At 40.9% G+C, this 18,408-nt stretch overlaps 1 protein-coding gene across 1 annotated transcript in view; it reads left to right on the forward strand.

The window, feature by feature from the left end:
* Positions 1-18,408, forward strand: part of Pus7 (pseudouridine synthase 7) — a 56,280-nt gene that overhangs the window by 30,739 nt on the left and 7,133 nt on the right. Inside the window, exons 9-15 of the mRNA XM_059256443.1 lie at positions 4,223-4,351; positions 5,434-5,559; positions 8,663-8,724; positions 9,383-9,543; positions 10,329-10,455; positions 11,820-11,921; positions 17,014-17,143. Coding sequence (XP_059112426.1) covers positions 4,223-4,351; positions 5,434-5,559; positions 8,663-8,724; positions 9,383-9,543; positions 10,329-10,455; positions 11,820-11,921; positions 17,014-17,143 — 837 coding nt within the window. The remainder of the gene's footprint in view (positions 1-4,222; positions 4,352-5,433; positions 5,560-8,662; positions 8,725-9,382; positions 9,544-10,328; positions 10,456-11,819; positions 11,922-17,013; positions 17,144-18,408) is intronic.

Raw genomic sequence — 18,408 nt, forward strand, 5'->3', positions numbered from 1 at the left:
AAGGCTGGAGGTGTGAAGCCCTGGGGTGAGTACCCAGCACTAACCAAAAGTGGAAGAGGGTGTTAAGCAATGAAAAGCTTATCAATCTGCTTCCTTACAAATGAAATGAAATAAACAGGCTGATGTTGAGTACATCAAGGGGTTGGTTGTCTTCAGAGAGTATTAAGAATTTCAGGCCGGGCGGTGGTGGCGCACGCCTTTAATCCCAGCACTGGGAGGCAGAGCCAGGCGGATCTCTGTGAGTTCAAGGCCAGCCTGGACTACCAAGTGAGTTCCAGGAAAGGCGCAAAGCTACACAGAGAAACCCTGTCTCGAAAAACCAAAAAAAAAAAAAAAGAATTTCAGGAGAGCAGGATGGTGGTAGCACTATGCCTTTAATCCCAGTACTACGGAAGCAAAGGCAGAGGGATCTCTGTGAGTGCAAGACCAGCCTGGTCTACAGAGCAAGTTCCAGGACAACCAGTGCTGTTACACAAAGAAACCCTGTCTCGAAAAAGAAAAAGAAAAGAATTTCAGGAGAGCTAAGAACAGCTTAAGGGTAGAATGCTTGTCTGGCATGTATGAAGCTGTAGCTCAATTCCCAGCAATGAAATAAAAAAAAAAATTTCAGGAACTCAGATGTTATATAGGTGTTTTTTTTTTTTTAAAGATGTGTTTTATTTTTATGTGCATGAATGTTTTATCAGCTTCTGTGTATATGCACTATATGCATACCTGGTACCCGTGGAAGTCAGAAGAGGGATCAAATCTTCTGGAACTGAAGTTAAGGATGGTTTTGAGCCACTATGTGGGTGTTGAGAATCAAACCTGAGTCCTCTACAGTGGTTAAGAGCATCAAACAAGTGCTCTTAACCATTGAGCCATCTCTCTAGCCCCAGGTGAAATAAAGTTTTATTTTTAATTGTGTGTGTGCCTGTGGGGATACCTTCAGAGGCCAGAAGATGGCGTCAGATTCCCTAGAGGTAGAAGTTTTTTTTGGTTTTGGAGGTTTGTAGATGTAACTATCTTTTTTTTAAAAAAAAAAAAGATTTATTTATTTATTATGTATGCAGTATTCTGCCTGCATGTGTCCCTGCAGGCCAGAAGAGGGTACTAGATCTCATTACAAGTGGTTGTGAGCCACCATTAGGTTGCTGGGAATTGAACTCATGACTTCTGGACCTCTGGAAGAGCAGTTGGTGCTCTTAACCAACTCCATACTCCAGCCCTGTAGATGTAACTATCTTATTAAATAAGAAACACAGAGCCAATTGCAGAGTTAAAAGCCCAAGAGGTCAGAGCAGTAGCTAAGAGCTAAAAACCCTTTCTTACCCTTCACTGCCGCTGCTATCTCTCCTCTCAGCAAGAGACCTACTTCCTGTGTGTTTGTCCGTTTCATTGACTTTCTGTTCTGCCTTCTCATTGGTTGTAAACCCAACCACATGACCTCCTTGTCACTGCCTGTCTGTACAGACCTCCAGATCTTATATGGTTGGTATTGAGATTAAAGGCGTGTGTCTCCATGCTGGCTGTATCCTTGAACACACAGAGATCCGCCTAGCTCTGCCTCCCAAGTGCTGGGATTAAAGGTGTGCGCCACCACCGCCCAGCTTCTGCTATGGCTTGCTATTAGCTCTGACCCCCAGGCAACTTTATTTATTAACATACAAATAAAATCACATTTCAGTACAAATAAAATATCACCATAGGGGGTTTTTTGTTTTTTGGTTTTTCGAGACAGGGTATCTCCGTGTAGTTTTGGTGCCTGTCCTGGATCTCGGTCTGTAGACAAGACTGGCCTTGAACTCACAGAGATCCTCCTCGCTCTGCCTCCTGAGTGCTGGGATTAAAGGCATGCGCCACCACCGGAGAGTTGCAGCCCAGTGTGGGTACTGAGAAACAAACTCAGGTTGTGGAAGAGCAACAAGTGCTCTTAATTGCTGAGCCGTGTCTCTGGCCCTATGTAGGTGAATTCTAAAAATTTACATAGCTTCACTTTGTGTGTGTGTGTGTGTGTGTGTGTGTGTGTGTGCGCGTGCGCACGCAGAGCAAGATTGCCCAATTAGTTTTCCCCATGTGATAGGACTTGAGAGGCCTGTAGAACAGTTCCATGATCTAGAACTTTGGAACAGAATTCAGCCTCTCAGTTGCTGAGGTCCACACCTAGACCTCCCCAGTTCCATATTCATAGACATAAATATACAGATGTACACACACGTACACATAAATATACAATATGTACACATAAACGTAAATATACTGGAAGCCACTGGCAGACTCAAGCCAACCTCAACCCCTTGCCTTTGCTACAGGACAAAGAAGCTATCTTTTCAAAGGAAACATGGACATAGGAAAAATTAAAACCATATTCTTAGGCACCGTGATGTGTTATGTGGCATTGTTTCTTTTTTTTTTTTTTTTAGATTTATTATGTATACAATGTTCTGTCTGCTGCAGCAGGTCTCATTGTAGATGGTTGTGAGCCACCGTGAGGTTGCTGGGAATTGAACTCTGGACCTCTGGAGGAGCAGCCAGTGCTCTTAACTGCTGAGCCATCTCTCCAGGCCATGGCATTGTTTCTAATAATTGAAAATCGAAAACAACTAGGTCATGACCCAAATTTGAGGGAATCTTAAAGACAATTAATAGTTAAATAAATAAATTGGATTCTTGGAGCCCAGATGGTAGGAAAAAGGGACCTAAAGTTCATCTTGTATTCAAGAAAATCCAAAGATACATATGGAAGCATTCAAGGTGAAAATATAAAGTGACTGGCATTGGGGAGTGGGGGTGAGAACACTGGCAAGTACCTTTGATCTTTATATTGTACTTTGGAAAGTATTTTTTTGGTTTTGGATGTTGTTTATTTGTCTTTAGGCAGATCTCACTATGTAACCTTGGCTGACCAGGACTGGCTATATAGACCAGGATGGCCTCTCTATGGCCTTTACAGGACTTTGGGGGAGAGGGTTTGTTTGTTTGTTTGTTTGTTTAGATTCATCTTATTTTATGTATGAGTATTTTGCCTATATATGCACCATGCGCAGGTCTGGTACCTGTGGATGTCAGAAGAGAACTTCAGATATGGAATGAGAGTTGCAGGTGGTTATAAAACACCATGTGGGTGCTGGGAATCAAACCCAGGTCCTCTGTAAGAACAGCAAGTGCTCTTACATGCTGAACCATCACTCCAACCTCCCTTATATATTTTCAAAATAAAAATAAAAATGAGCATTTTCAAAATTTTAATATATCAAGAACAGCCCCTTAACATGAAACCTTCTGAAATGAAATCTTTTCTTGAGAGAGTTGTATTAATCTTAATCTTACTTCAAAGCTTTCCAGGCCAAGAGGCTAGAGAGACAGTTCAGCAGTAAAGAATGTTCACTGCTCTTGCAGTGGACCTGAGTTTGATTGCCAGCACCCACATTGGATATTTTTTGATCTCCTGTAACTCTGGCTCTAGGGGGATCCAATGACTCTGACCTCCAGGAGTACCTGCATTTATTTATACATACAAACACACATACACATAATTAAAAATAAATATAAAAAAATATAAAAATAAATCTAAAAAATTAAAAATAAAAAGAAAGAAAGTGTTAACATCAACTGCAAGTGGGGAGGGTTATGGGGATAAAGAAAGAGCAAAGACTTTTCAGTATAGTATTTGCTTTTCTACATAGATTTCCTGTTGAGGAAGACAAACAATTTCTAATGAAACAATCGTAACAGCATGGGAACACTGTGTACAATGATAGCAGGACACAGGTTTGTATGATTCTAGCTATACACATCTTCAATGTGTTTTTTAAAAGAATGAGGAAATACAGAGACCTAATACTTTTTTCAAGGGATGAACCAATTAATTTTTTTTCTTATTATTATTTTTGTGTTTTCTAAGGTTATCTTTTAGTTATGAGTTTACAATATTTTTCTTACTGGCCCAATTATGGCTAATCTTTTCTTTAAGAGACCACTCTTTACAGTCCTGTGGGATTGCTTTCTGCCACCATCCCCTTTTTTACCCTCTGTGCACAGAAAGTAGCATCCTGTACATCTTATGTTTCCATTGGTGTTGAAGCCCCATCGTTCCAGTACTGTTATGCACAAGAGTAATTCAAGGGGGAAGGACAAGTGCACCTTGTTACCTTCTGCAGTCTTTCTAATGATCACAGCCTTGGTGTGCCCTTGTTTTCTGCAGGATCTCATGATCCTTTCTCTGCTCCTGTTTTCTTTAAAGAATAAGTGCACAAAGACTCGCCCACCTGAATAAGTGCTTGATGAACTTCAAGTTGGGTAATTTCAGCTATCAGAAAACTCCTCTGAAATTGGGAGAGCTTCAAGGAAATCACTTCACTGTTGTTCTCAGGTAAAGTACTGCAGGTTGGAGTACAGATAGGAGACCTGGGGCTGTCTGTCTGGGTCTCCATGGTCTGTTTCTCTATGTGTTGATAGGGTAGAGGATAGCTGGTACAGATGGAAGGGCTGGCTGGGAGAACAAGGACTGTAGGAGTGGGGAACAAATACTGTGTAGCATTTCTCCTGATAAATGGTCTTTATCCCTCCCTCAAAAGCTTCCTATAGCCTTCAGAAACACTGTTCTTCAGATCCAGTTTTGAAAGATAAAAGAGCCTGTGATTTAATTCTCCCCCCACCCCCACCCCCACCCCAGGTTTTCGAGACAGGGTTTCTCTGTGTAGTTTTGCGCCTTTCCTGGAACTCACTTTGTAGACCAGCCTGGCCTCGAACTCACAAAGATCCACCTGGCTCTGCCTCCCGAGTGCTGTGATTAAAAGTGTACACCACCACCGCCCGGCCTAGTTCTTATGAGGTGCCTAGAATGGACACATTCATAGAAAGATTAGGTTACTTTGGGAGAGAGTTATTTGTTGGCATAAGTTTCAGTTTGGGATCAAGCATAGTTGCATATGCCTGTAATCCCAGACTCGGAGGCAAAGGCAGAAGATCACATGACTCCTTCAAGGTCAACCTGGATTACATGGTTTGCAGACTGGCAGGGGCTATATAGCAAGACATGCAGAATAATAAATACATTTCATTGGGGGAAGTGGACAAGTTTGGGGACTACATAGTGCAAGAAGCCGCACCACATTGCACATGTGCTTCATCTTACAATAATTTGCACTTAAAACTGATTAAAATGAGCTGGTCAGTGGTGGTTCATGCACAGAGGCAGGGGATTTCTGTGAGTTCAAGGCCAGTCTGGTCGACAACACAAGTTTCAGGACAGCCAGGACTACACTGAGAGACCCTATCTCAAAAAAAAAAAAAAAAAAAAAAAAAAAAAAAGCTGATTAACAAATCATCAGAGTCCTCAGGAGGCACAGAAAAGATTGCAAAGGTAAGATACAGAAGCCACTGTTACAGTGTGCATCATAAAATGAGTTTGACTATCTATTTTTTTCCTCTGGATAATTTGGGTCCTTGCAGGAATATAACAGGAACTGATGAGCAAGTACAGCAGGCCATGCAATCTCTAAAGGAGACTGGCTTCATTAACTACTATGGCATGCAAAGATTTGGGACCACAGCTGTCCCTACATACCAAGTTGGAAGGTATGTATTTGATTTTCTAACTTTTATCTTTTTATTTTTTGGAGTTTTGTTTTGTTTTGTCTTGTTTTTTGAGACATTATCTCAGTATGTAGCCCTGGGTGTCCTGGAACTCACTGTGTAGACCAGGCTGGCCTTGAACTTACAGAGATCTGTCTGCCTGCCTCTGCCTATGGAGTACTTTGATGATTTATATAGAAGACAACTCAAAGTTTTTGTTAATTGAAAGGTTTGTATTTAATTTTGTAATTTCTATCTAAAGGATACCTCTCATAAAAGAAATAAAATTTTTGTTAATGGTATGTTGATTCTTTCAGGATTCTGTCATGTTTAGGGCAAATGAACAGCTGATCCATAGGTTCTTTGTAAGATTTATTCTATTTCAGTTAATGCATGCAACAGTGTAACAGTGTTTCTTTAAAAAAAAAGAGGAGGAAAGAAAGAAATGAGGTCTGGAGAGACAGGCAACTCAGTAAAGTGCTTACTACACAAGCATGAGGTCGTAGGTTCAGATCCCCAGCACTACACAGAAGCGGGTGTGATAGAACACATCTGCAACCCCAGTGTTGGGAAGGTAGAGACAAGTAGATCCCTCGATCTCTCTGGCCAATGAGACTAGCCTAGTCAGTGAAAAATAGTCTGAAAAAATGAGGTGGAGAGCCACTGAGGAAAGTCTCTAGCCTCTAGAGGCACGCATATAACACATATACACACAGTTGAAGATGTGACCTAAATATTAAATTTAACCTCCCACTCCTCACTGCCCTTCTGGGAGGGGTCTCATTTAGGTTTTTTTTTTGGGGGGGGGTTTGTTTTTCTTTTTGGTTTTTTGAGACTGGGTTTCTCTGTGTAGTCCCTGCTGTCCTAGAACTCACTCTGTAGACCAGGCTGACCTCAAACTCAGAGATCAGCTTGCCTCTGCCTCCTGAGTGCTGGGACTAAAGGAGTGCGCCACCACTCCTGGCTTCTCTTTTACTTTTCAGCAGGTAAGTGGCCAGCCATAAAAAGCTGGGTAACACAGGCCCAGAGTACCCAGACCCAAGGCATGCACATGATCTCTCAACACACAAGTTCCAGTTGATTAATCTTTCATCTGCCCTGCCCCCACCCTTTCAAGAAAACCCTAGAAGATACCATTAGTAATATAGAGTTCAAGAGCTTGGTTCACACTTAGGTAATTGGAAAGCCCTCCAGAGTAGAAATTATTACAGTAGGTCTCACCAATAAATGAGATTGGTTTTGTAAACATACTTTGGGAATCCAGCTGTCCAGCAGGTATTGCCACATAAAGTAACTAATTATATGGAAGTTAGAGTGATGGTAGCTTCACTGAATGCTATCTAAGAACACTTGTTCTTTCTTCTGTTTCAGCAAGTACAGAGGTTGCACTTCAGGAAGGCTCCCAAGCACAATAATTAAATAGTTGACACAAGAGTTTTCTCTCATCCAGTTTTTCAGTATCAAGTTGTATTTGCTTATATGATTTTACAAGGACTGAGGGATTGGTCTGCTGTGTGGCAGCTCCTGTGCCTCTCTCAGGCAGTATTGTAAAGTGAGGCTTGAGTTCTGAGCCTCAAACTACTCTTCTGTAAAGTGGAACTAATACCAACTTCACAGAAGGCTGAGAATGAAGATGGTGTTTATGCAGCACCTATTTCTATGCTTAAAATATACTAAGTAATTAATAAATAGAAATCTTTCTAAATTAAGGCCAGACAGGCACAGTGGAGTCCAGTCCTGGGCAGCTGATTAGGACTGTGAAAGACCAGGCCAGCAGCATAGAATGATCTGCTAATTTAGAACAAGAACATGAGGAAAGTTTAGGACTAGAATGTGGCTCAGCTAATAGAGTGCTTGCCTTCCATACATGAAGCCCTAGAATAGACCATCACTGATGAAGGAAAAGCCACTACAGTAACCAATAGAAAATACGGATTAGCATAATATAGATGCTGATTGTTGTGGCACAGAACATTTAAGGAAGGTTTCTATCAGCCTATGTATTTTTAATTAACTTAGCAGAAGCACAGCCATGTTACCCTATAGTTTTGTATCCCAAAGAAAATTACTGCAAATAATTTAATCAGATTTAATCAGAAAGAGATGTTGCATAATATGCCCAAAGACCAATACAAGTTAGTTCAGAGTTCCAAACAAGTTATTTTCACAATGTCAAACTATTCCCTACCTTCATAGAATTTACTGTATCACTATAAGGTTTCCTAAGGGGAAATGCCAAATCTCAATATATAATTAAACAGAAGATGGATCCAGAATATATAAAAACAAATGAAAAACTCTTACACCCCATAGCAAAAGGACAATCTAAACTTTTTTAAATGTTTTTTCTTGGCATATATTAATTACATACTATAATTGTTTTCATTATTTTCATATGTATATATTCAATCATATTCTTCCCCCCCTCCCCACTCTAATTGCCTGTTTCTTCCCAGCTTTCTCCACATTTACTTACATGTGTTCTAAATGTGTCCCATTGAGGTCCATTAGAGTTGTTTACAGAAGCATGGACAACTTATCACTGAAGAAAATGTGCCCTCCATTCTATGACAGGGTATTAACAGGACCAGTTTTCTGGGAATCTTGTGTGAGTAGTCACAGCTTCTGTGAGCTCCTTCCCCACTCCGTCCTCCAGCTTCTACATTCTTTCCACTCCCTTTTCTTCTGGTGCCCCTGCTCTTTGGAGGAGATGAAATGATGTCCCATTTATGACTGGGCATTCAGAAACTGAATCCAGGTCTTCTGCAGAGTGTATATCTGCTTGTGGGTTTGTGCATGTTGAATATAATGCACATGGAGGCCAGAAGAGGGCAGCAGATCCACTGGAGTTACAGGCAGCTGTGAGTTGCTGGGAACCAAACTCAGGTCCTCTGCAAGAGCACTACTCACTCTTAGTAAATGAGCCATCCTTCTAGCCTCAGAGACGCTTTCTATGGCAGATAGTGGTCACTGAAGTCTGTGTCATAGTTTTCCTACATACTTTTTAAATTTAGTGAATTCATAAGTGTTTCTTCTTGCCTTCTCAACAGTTGAGCATACAAAGCTTTTATGCAAGGTTAAGTAAGTAAATACTGTTTAATTCTAGAGCTATTCTACAGAATTCCTGGACAGAAGTCATGGATTTAATACTGAAGCCCCGTTCTGGAGGTGAGAAAAAAATTTGTGTTAAAATAAAATGCATAGGGTGTATAGCTAGATATTCATGGAAACACTTTAAGTAAAAGTAACTGCAGGTTGTTGTTTTAAAGTTCTTGTTTTGGTTGTTTTTTTTTTTTTATATTCTTGCTCCTTATTCATCTAATTTATTCATGCAAGTTTAAATATAAGTTTATTTCTCTTCAGTTACTACAAATTCTCTGAATTTATAGGAAACTTATATGTATGATCATTTTGCTAAAGCATAGTATAATGACTAAATTTTTTCCAGGAAATATCTCTAAAACTATACTGTAAAAAGGGGATTTAACTGATAGTTTATAAATTGTCAAATTTATATTTATACTCACTTTAGGTAACTATTCATATTTGAGCTAAAAAAATTGTTTTTCATTTTAAAGCAAACAGTACGGGCCAAAGAGAAGGTGAAACCTCCTTAGCTGAGGTGATGGTGAACAGTAGCTCTTGCTGTTTACAGAGCCAAAAAGAAGTAGTCTCTTTGGGGGTTCCATGTTTTTGCTTTTGAGCGACTGTGAGCTTCTTCATTACACATGAATGTTTTCCCAGTTTTATGTTCCCTATGAATCATGTTAAGTGATACACATTTTTCTGTTGGACAAGTTTGATGGTAGCTTTTCTTTTCCTACAGCTGAAAAGGGGTACTTGGTGAAATGCAGAGAAGAATGGGCCAAGACTAAAGATCCAGCCTCTGCCCTCAAAAAACTACCTGTCAAAAGGTGTGTGGAAGGTCAGCTGCTTCGAGGACTTTCAAAATATGGAATGAAGAATATAGTCTCTGCATTTGGCATAGTGAGTGCAATTTGTGAATCAGGCACTGACTCAGGGTGGCTAATGCTTTTTAAACATGAACTTAAAAATTTTTGAAACAACAGCAAATAAGAATCTTTTAGTAGTCTTAAAAGGAATTTACTTGAGTATGCCTTATTCTGACCCTGAAAGATGATGAGGTGTGAGAAATGCTGGTGGTGTTTATTAACATTGGAGGTTCAAGAAAGTATCTATGGAAAATATAATTGTCAGTTGAATTTAATGTAATTGAATGGGATTTGACCAATTTAGAAACCAATGTACAGTCAATTCTTTTAAAACTTTATTTTGTGTTTGTTTCTATGCATGTACTTGAGCACACAGGTAGGGATCAGGACATTTGAGAGTTCATTCTCTCTTTATATTATGTCTGTTCCCAGAGATCAATTTCAGGTAGTCAGGCTTGGCACAAGTGCCTTTACCTGCTGAGCCGTTGGTCTGACCCCATCGTCCATTCATTTCTTGGTCATCATCTTCATTGGAGCTTTAAACTACCTAAGGAAGAGAGTTCAACAGGAAGTAGCTAAGTAGTTGCCTGTTAGTGTGTTTTTAATCAAGGACACCGTATTGGCAAGCATAGTCTATGTGTGTGTATAATACAGGACACTTTGAAGTACCTTCCTACTGAGCTGCATCCCAGCCCCATAATCAGATTTGAAGTCTGAGTTTCTTGTGTTAGGATTACCATTAAATGAGCAAAATATCTGGGAAAATGGCACTTTAAATGTTCAGAATTGTTTCTTTACCTATTTCTCCCTTCTCTGCAGATACCAAGAAATAATCGCTTAATGTATATCCATAGTTATCAAAGCTATGTGTGGAATAACATGGTGAGCAAAAGGATAGAAGACTACGGGCTGAAACCTGTCCCAGGGGACCTTGTTCTCAAAGGAGGTAAAATGGCATATACTATTGTCATTCAGCCAGATTAGGACTCAGATATTTTATAGCAGTGTTTTAGAAATCCAGCATGGCTACTAGTTAAGAAAGAGATGTGTAGTAAGTGGGAGATGGAAAGGCCACATGAACTCAGGCTGATAGTTTTTATCACCAGTAAAAAAAATATGTATGTGTTTTGGGTAAGCAGCTAAGTCTGGACCTCCATTCTGGGCCTCCAGCTAGTGTAGCAGAATAAACTGTGGGCCAGTATTGGCTAAAAGTCCTTTACAATTGTTAATATGGGTCTTCAAAATATCTATATTTATGGATGTGTCTCAGCGTTTCATTGTGTCATCAGGCAGTTTTAAAGAGATTCTTCAGGAGAGCACCAGACCAGAGCTGACTTTACTGAACATAATCAAATGGTCTGAAACCTTAGCGTAAGAAATGTTAATGTGGGTCTAAAGCTATGACTCAGTTGTAAAGAGCACTAGCTGTTCTTCCAGAGGAGCCAGGTTCGATCCCCAGCGTTTACATGGTGGCTCACAACTGTCTATAACTGCATTTCCAGGGGATCCAACACCCTTTTCTGGCCTCTGGGGATACTGCCCACACATGGTGCACAGACATACATGCAGGCAAAACATCCATACACACAAAATAGTAAAATAATTTTAAAATAAAGAAATGCTAATATTCTGTCCTATGAAATGTTTACTGTGTTTCTTGTCTTACACTAGACACTTTGCCTGCATTGCTCTGTTGTAGTACTACTAGTAAGTATTCTGGTTTGTGCAAGATTTAGCCCCTTGCTCAGGGTTCCAGCTAATTAGAAAAGGAGGGATTCTAAGATTCCTGGGCCTTTGCACCTGGACATCTTGTTCTTTCAACTCACTGAGATATATAAAATCTTAGGAGCCTGAATTCATGACAATGCTTTTTCTTTTTTTTCTTTTTTAACATTTATTTATTTATTAGGTATACAGCATGTATCCCTGCAGGCCAGAAGAGGGTACCAGATCTAATTACAGATGGTTGTGAGCCACCATGTGGTTACTGGGAATTGAACTCAGGACCTCTGGAAGAGCAGTCAGTGCTCTTAACCTCTGAGCCATCTCTCCAGCCTCCTCTTTTTTTTTTTTTTTTTTTAAATAACTTATTTATTTTTATTTTATGTGCATTGGTGTTCTGCCTGTATGCATGTCTGTGTGAGGGTGTCAGATCTTGTAGTTACAGACAGTTGTTAGCTGCCATGTGGGTACTGGAAACTGAACTCATAACCTCTGGAAGAGCAGTCAATGCTCTTTACCGCTGAGCCATCTCTCCAGTCCCCAACAATGCTTTTTCTTAACCTGATATTTACTTGTGGGATTTTGCAGCCACAGCCACCTACATTGAGGAAGAGGATGTTAATAATTACTCCATTCATGATGTGGTGATGCCCCTGCCTGGTTTTGATGTTATCTACCCCAAACATAAAAGTAAGTTCCATGTTTGAGCCAACTGTTTGAAACAAGTATAACATGACTAAGCTATCAGTAGCCAAGAATGAAGCAGGGGAAAATCAATATTTGAAACATAATCTTAAAGCTTTCTTTAATAGAGATTTAGCCTTCAAAAACCTATAAACAGCTGAGTGTGATGGCTAATCCCAGCAGAGGCTGACAGATCTATGTGAGTTCAAGTCTAGCCTGGTCTATAAAGCAAGTTCCCAAGCCACCAGGGCTACATAGAGAGCCCTATATAAAAGTTTATATGTGTGTGTATAACAAATATAATATATTAAAATAAATTTATTAAAAATAAATATTAGTATATCATATACTTTATGTAATGTATATGCACACATATAATATATGCATATATACACATTGCACACGCACGCGCGATGGTCTCCTGGAAAGAAATGTATTCAGGAGGATAAATTAAATTAGAAGCTGTCCCACTGTAGTGTCATGGACTGTGATCCATTGGAGGGTTGCCTCAGCCTATAAGCTGGATGGCAAACTGAGAAAAGGAAGTTAGAATCCTCTGCATTACTTCCCATTCTCCAGACTTTTTGGTTTTGAGCAGTTTCAAAGAACTGACCCAACACTTAGCCAGCACTGGCTTGTGGATAGTGTTTTTCTGTTAAAATAGTTTTTCTTGGTTAAAGGGCCAGAGTTCTACATACTAATATTACATTCCTTGAATTTGTTTAAGTTAGAAAATGATTAGGAGCTGGGTGGTGGTGGTGCGAGCCTTTAATCCCAACACTTGGGAGACAGAGGCAGGCAAATCTCTGAATTCCAGGACAGCCAAGGCTGTTACACAGAGAAACCCTGTCTCCAAGAACCAAAAAGAAAAGAAAAGAAAATGATTAGGAAGCCAAGCAGTGGTGACGAATCCCTTTAATCCCCACACTCTAGAGCCAGAGGCAGGCAGATCTCTATGAGTTCGAAGCCAGCCTGCTTTACAGATTGAGGACCAGACAGCCAAGGCTACACAGAGAAACCCTGTCTCAAAACAAACCAAAAAGGTTAGGACTAAAGTCCTTGGATGATTGGATACTTCTAGCCAGGTTTATAGAAATCTAATAAGTCATCCACATTGCTCTTCTTCTGGTACCTATACTGGCTGACTTCATTGAAGAGAAGGGAGTAGACTGGAACAAGAGAGAAAAAGGAAAGGTGGGCAGGGAAGAGTGTAGTCTGCTTCCCTTGGCAGCAACCAAGGAGAAGTCTCAAGATGCTAAAACTGGTGGTTGCCACACAGCTGCTGTGAGGGTCTGTTGATTCTACCTCTTTCCTTTTTTTTTTTTTTTTTTTTTTTTTTGATGCAGGCCAGAGCACAAGTATGCTTTTTCTGATACTTTGGGCTTCCTTATTCTTTCTCTGAGCATCCCCCCCCCCCCCTTGTTTTTGCCATGTGGCTGACCTCCATGCCTGACTCAGGGCATGGCTTTCTCTATTCCTCTTCTCCATCTCCCTCCTCTGGACAGCTGCTGAGATCTACAGCTTGCCTTCTTTGGAGTTTTTCTTTTAAACTTTAATAAAATTGTCCTTTTAAGAAAAAGAAAAATGCAAACCCTTGTTTTAATTAGGAACCTCCTAGAACCAGATACCATAAATAGAGATAAGAAAAGGTATCTATGGGAGGCCTTGGCTCACTTGATTATAGCTATCTGCATGCTAGAGAACCAGAGAAGCCATTGTTCTAACTGTCAGTCTGGGGCTAGACATACAAGAACCTAGGGTCTGCTGGTGCAAGTCATGAAGTCCAGGAACAGAAGAAAAATAGTGTCCCAGGTCTCAGGGAAAGGCAGCTCCTTTGCCTTTCTTTTGCTTTTTGCTCTGTTCAAGGCATGTCTGCATTAAGAGTGAGTCTTGCCCACTGAGTCCTCTGACTCACATGCCATGCTCTTCCAGAACCACCATCACTGGCACTAGTAGGATGGCCCAGTTAATTGGTCTGATCAAAAACAAAGTCCCCTGGGTTTCCCTTTCAATAGTGGTGGGACAGGCTCAGCTGAAACGTGAGGAAAAAAATGGTTACCAGTTTGCTGGCCAAGTATCCTAGTTTTGTTTCTGTTCATTTGATAAAGCACCATGACCAGAAGCAACCTGGGGCGAAAAGGATGTATTTGGCTCACACAACTCCATCACACTCCATCATTGAGGGAAGTCAGGACGGGAACTCAAGCAGGAGCAGATAGAGGAAGTGGATGAAAGCTGCTTATGGGCTTGCTTCCTCTGGCTTGCTCAGCTACCTTCCTTAGACAACCTAAGACCACCTGTTCAGGTATAGCACTACCCACCGTGGGCTAGACCCTCCTACATCAACCAGAAATCAGGAATATGATTTCTGCAGACACTGCAGGCCAGTCTGATGGAAGCAATTCCTTAGTCGAGGTTACCTTCTCCCAGTTGACTCACTAATTTGTATCAAGTTAACAAAAACTAATTGGTACACCAAGTCAAGCTGATAGCCTCAATCAGCCATCATAGAAAGAAAAAGAATGTTCCCGCTCTTCTTTCTTATTCCTCTCAGTATCTGGAACTTGGCTGGTTCCAAGAAAAAGTAAATTTAGCAGAACATTTGACAAAGCCATTCATGAAACCCTGTAGCCCTGGAAGGGACACACACTACTAGAAAAGAGTTAAGCATTTGGACCTATAACATGGGCACATCTAGTACCAAGAACTTCTTAGGGGATGAGGCTGTCTTATTTCCTTGTCCCTGTATTTCCAGCATTTTTAATGACTAACTTGAATAAAGAAATGAATTGACTATATTCCTAAATGGTCTTACATTTGTAAATAATGTAAGATGAAGTTAATGTTAGTAATAGAAAAAATAAGAAGTGCCTTTCGGCATTGAATGTAAATTCTCATAGACATGCCGAGCAGTCAGATGTTCAGGCAGTAACACATGCCATTGCCATAATACTGGGGAATCTGAAGCAGGAAGTTTGTTAATTAAAGGCTCCTGAGTGGGGGGCCATCTCACCCACTTTTCCATAGGGTATTCTTGAGCAGGATCAGCAGGAAATACTAGATAGAAATATAGTTAGAGCGCCGGGCGGTGGTGGCGCACGCCTTTAATCCCAGCACTCGGGAGGCAGAGGCAGGCAGATCTCTGTGAGTTCGAGGCCAGCCTGGGCTACCAAGTGAGTCCCAGGAAAGGCGCAAAGCTACACAGAGAAACCCTGTCTCGAAAAAAAAGAAAAAAGAAAAAAAAAAAAAAAAAAGAAATATAGCTAGAGAGAGAGAAACAAACATAGACTAGCCTCGGGAGAACCTAGGTCCTTATCCATCGGGCTCTGATTGCCTCTGCCAAAGGGTTTTTAAAGGAATACCAAGGGGCTGAGCAAAAAACCTCCCCCCAGGCACAGCCAAGTGCAGACCCTTCCAACCACCTGGCAACCTTACCCATGGTCACATCATCCCCTTATGCAGCTCTGCTGTGTCAGGCAAACTCAGATCTCACAAGGAAACCTCTGTGGGCTCCCACACCTGAGCTATATAGCAACATTCTAGAGAGATGGCCCAGTAGTCAAGAAAGATTGTTACGCTTCCAGGCAACCTGAGTTCAGTTCCCACCATACATCTGCCTGCAACTTAAGCTCCAGGGGTTTCCAGTGCCTTTTGGCCTCCATAGGTATCCACACAAACACATACTTACTTACACACAGATATACATACATAAATAAAATGAAATACATAAATAAAAATGAAAACTTTTTTTAATCATGAAAAGAAAAATTAGTTCGATGGTAGCTTATAAAATATCAAGGGTCACAAAGGCTGTGCATGGTGGCACACACCTTTAATTCTAACACTCAGGAAGCAGAGTTAGTATGATCACTGTGAGTTTGAGGCCAACCAGGGGTATATAGTGAGACCTTGTCTCCAAAAAGGAAAAAAAAAATATTAAGAGCCAGCAAGATGGGTAAAATGCACTTGCTGTATGACACCCAAGTTTGGCGACCTGTGTTAAGTCCCTAGAACACATGTGCAGTCAGGGAAAGGACCAACTCCACAGCGTTGTCCTCTGACCTCCAGATGTGCACCCTGTCTTCCACATGTGCTCAGTGCCTACTCAGCTCTGCTCGCGCTCGCTCTCGTGCTCGCGCTCTCTCTCTCTCTCTCTCTCTCTCTCTCTCTCTCTCTCTCTCTCTCTCTCTCTCGCTCTCGCGCTCGCGCTCGCGCTCTCGCTCTCGCTCTCGCTCTCGCTCTCTCGCACTCTCTCTTTCTCACACACAAACACACACTCACTGACACACAATTAATAAAATGAAAAAGTCTTTAACAAAAAAAGTATCTGGGCTGGGTGTCGTGGCCCATGGCTTCAGGGAAGCAAAGGCAGGTGGTTTTCTAAGTTTGCAACCAGGCTGGTCTACAGAGCTAGATCCAGGACAGTCAGGACTACACAGGGAAACCCTCTTTAAATAAATAAATAGAAAAACAACAACAAAAATAAAGTATCTGGAGTGCCTTTTGAATCCTCTTACTCTGGGGCAGATAAAACCAAAAATGTCAGAGGAGACAGAGTTGAAAGAACCAAAATCACATGAAAGGACTTATAGCTCCAATGCTTATGGATGTATGTAAGGACAGCTATTCTACATCAGCAGAGCCTGTAAGAAAACAGAACCTGTTTGCAGTGGGAGGAACTTTCTAATATTATGGCTTGTGTAATAGTCCCCACAGATGACACGTAAGGGAACATTAGAGAGCCATCTCCTGTGAGCTGAGGTGGACCAGATAGTTTCTAGGGTCTCCTGTTTTTAAACATTTAGAGTCACCATATATAAATTGTATTTAGAAACTTCATGTAAGTTTTTTGAAGTTAGCTTGGGATCTTTATGCCACAAGCCCCATAGCTGATTACAAAAATAAAGCCACAGGGTGACAGCACTGAAGCTGGAGGTCGGCACCTTTTAGGCCTGGTGGCTGAGTCGCAGAGGTGTTATAGTTAACTAACTTTATTAGGACAGTCTGACTGGACCTATATGTTATGCCATTTTTACTACAGTTCAAGTTAACGTGCTGACAGACTGCATTCCAATTAACTGTTTGTGTTTTGTATCAGTTAGTGAAGCCTACAGGGAAATGCTCACCGCAGACAATCTTGATATTGACAACATGAGACACACAATTCGAGATTACTCCTTATCAGGTGCCTATCGAAAGATCATTATTCGGCCTCAGAATGTCAGCTGGTAAGTATAGACTGAGGATACGGAAGTGGAGTATTTTATAGAGCCACAAGGTTTTGCTTTGTGTGTGTGTGTGTGTGTTTCTGTACTTAGAATCCAGCATGTAAGTGCTCCATAGCTGTTGACTGTCCTAATCACTGCTGTCACTACTGCCACCTGTTGGTATTTTTCAAGATCAAGAACTTAGTGTTGACTGCAGTCATGCAGTGAAAGTTACGTCTTTTTATATTTTGTTGGCATCCCTGACTTACTAAACAGATACACAGAAAATGAACTTTCTTACCTTTCTCTGTAAAACTTCATTTGATTCTGGAGCTAGAAAGATAACTAAGCAGTTAAGAGCACTGACTCCTCCTCTAGAGGACCAGGGTTCAGTTCCCAGCACCCACATGTCAGTTCTGTAACTCCAGTTCCAGGGGCTCCACACCCTCTTCTAGCACTCACACATGGTGCACAGACACACATTAAGACAAAGCACTCATACATACAAAATAAAATTAGAATTTAAAATATGTATCTATTTTAAAAGATACCTTTGATATTTTTATTTATTGATTGATTTATTGATTTATTTATTTTTTGGTTTTTTGAGACAGGGTTTCTCTGTGTAGCTTTGTCCCTTTTCCTGGAACTTACTTGGTAGCCCAGGCTGGCCTTGAACTCACAGAGATCCGCCTGACTCTGCCTCCCAAGTGCTGGGATTAAAGGCGTGCGCCACCACCGCCCGGCGATATTTTTTTATTATTTCCTGAAGCTTTTCTAACTCTAAAATGAAATGCTGAACTAGTTGCCTATTGCCAGGAAATTCTCCTTTCTTCTTTTTTTCCTGGCAATGGGCATGAAGTTGGTAGAGTTGAATTTTACCTTCCATGCTCTGGGGAGCAGTTTCTCTCATAAGAAGGTGATGGCAGTGGTGCCCACTGTGGTGGGAATGTAAATGCCATGGTTACTTGCACTTCACCCATACAAAATGAAGTCCACCATGCTAGAGAAACCTTCCAGGTCATTTCCACCCTCTGATAGCATTTGTCATCTATTATAAAGTAAGGGAAAAGCAGTTGTTATGCATAAAATCTGGCCTGTTCTATTCTGGGGGAGGCTTACTAGTCAAACTGTATGTTTTTTCTTGCTCCACAAATGGGGATAAAGAGCTTTGTGCCATTTGTGAATGTTACATTCATGCTTATCTTTATGTATTTTGAAGGGAAGTCGTTGCATATAATGATCCTAAAATTCCACTTTTCAACACGGATGTGGACAATCTAGAA

The sequence above is a fragment of the Peromyscus eremicus genome, chromosome 3 (genome assembly GCF_949786415.1).
Source record: "Peromyscus eremicus chromosome 3, PerEre_H2_v1, whole genome shotgun sequence".
NCBI lineage: Eukaryota > Metazoa > Chordata > Mammalia > Rodentia > Cricetidae > Peromyscus > Peromyscus eremicus.